This window comes from Enhydra lutris, unplaced genomic scaffold (assembly GCF_002288905.1).
Source record: "Enhydra lutris kenyoni isolate GAN:26980312 unplaced genomic scaffold, ASM228890v2 scaffoldscaffold4859, whole genome shotgun sequence".
Taxonomy (NCBI): Eukaryota; Metazoa; Chordata; class Mammalia; order Carnivora; family Mustelidae; genus Enhydra; species Enhydra lutris.
This window is the reverse complement of record NW_019158943.1, coordinates 1-1,500: the sequence shown is the minus strand read 5'-3', so window position 1 is coordinate 1,500 and position 1,500 is coordinate 1. Positions and strand designations below refer to the sequence as shown.

Genomic DNA, 1,500 nt, shown 5'->3' with positions numbered 1-1,500 from the left:
GGGGAAGATAAAGATGATGTTGTCATGGTGCCTGGGTGGCTCAGTCAGTTGGGTGGCCGCTTTCAGCTCAGGCCATGATCCCAGGGTGCTGGGATGGAGCCTTGCATCAGGCTCCCTGCTTGTTGGGAGCCTGCTTCTCCCTCACTGTCTGCCTGTTGCTCTGTCTACTTGTGCTCTCTCTGTATCTATGTCTCTGTCAAATAAATAAATAGAAAACCTTAAAAAATGATTTTGTCATGAGGTAACATTCAAATTCCATACACTGAAAACCCATGTTAAGTAAATAATACCACTTTTCAGTTGCATTTAGCAAACTGGATTGATTTGAAATGTTCAGGTACACTGAAATCATTATGTCCTTTTAGAAATACTTAATTTGCATATGGACTCCATAATCAACACTGTATACATGTAAAGAAATTATAAGTCACTCATCAAATTTACTTAACATACTTAAGCCTCAATAGCTTTAAAATATAACTATGAACTTAAAATATGTAGTCATTCTGGACCCTGAATTGGATAAACGTTACACGTTTTTTATCTTAAAGCACAGACAAATATACAATATAAAACGATATATACTGTGTCTCCCTGCTATTACGTTTTCTTCGAAGTTGCAATTAAAAAACATCGAAAAGATTCTGGAGGCAAGGATAATACTTAAAGAAAATAATACATGGTTGAAAAACCCATGCTCCAAACTCAAGTAGAAAGTGTAGAAAGGAAAGCAAAAAGAGAAGTAGAAAGTGAGGGAAACATTCAGAAATTGAAAACTCCTATGTTCCCTACTTAGGCCCACATGCACAAGAGATGTTCTGAGAAGCTAGAGCTTCCCAGACGTGCCCACCCCAGCCAGGCCAACAGCATCTGCAGGATACCCCATGGCCCTGCCCAGCTTCTTCTTGGTGGCCCTGGTGGTGCTCAGCTGTCACTCCCTTGGTTCTCTGGGATGTGAACTGCCTCAGGACTACGGCCTGATGCACTGGAGGGCCTTGATGCTCCTGCGACACATGAGGACAATGTCTGCTAGCTCCTGTGACAAGTACACAAACGACTTTGGCTTCCCCCAGCAGGTGTTTGACGGCAAGGGGCTGCAGAAGGCTCAAGCCCTCCCTGTCGTCCATGTGATGAACCAGAAGACCCACCACCTCTTCTGCACAGAGGCCTCACCTGCTCCCTGGAACACGACCCTCCTGGAGGAATTGTGCTCGGGACTTTCTGAGCAGCTGGGCCACCTGGAAGCCTGTCCCCTGCAGGAGACACCCCTGCTGAATGGGGACTCCATCCTGAGGAACTACTTCCAGAGAATCTCCCTCTATCTGCGAGAGAAGCAATACAGCCCTTGTGCCTGGGAGATGGTCCGAGCAGAGATCATGAAACCCTTGTATGCATCAACAGCCTTGCATAAGAGATTGCGGAGCAGGAAGTGACACCCCTTTCAATATGGAAATGATTCTCTCTGAAGAATACTATCGCACTCCCATGTGTCTGTAGTGT

General features: G+C 45.4%; 1 protein-coding gene across 1 annotated transcript; it reads left to right on the top strand.

Annotated features, from left to right (window-relative positions):
* The first annotated feature begins 774 nt into the window (after positions 1-774).
* On the top strand, positions 775-1,433 carry LOC111140592 (interferon alpha-1/2-like). Its single transcript, XM_022492798.1, has one exon. It carries the CDS (start codon positions 885-887, stop codon positions 1,431-1,433), a length of 549 nt encoding a protein of 182 aa, XP_022348506.1. The 5' UTR covers positions 775-884.
* Positions 1,434-1,500: the final 67 nt, after the last annotated feature.

Excerpts from the sequence above, each read along its gene's own strand:
- LOC111140592 (XM_022492798.1), top strand. The coding sequence starts at position 885 with ATGGCCCTGCCCAGCTTCTTCTTGGTGGCCCTGGTGGTGCTCAGCTGT.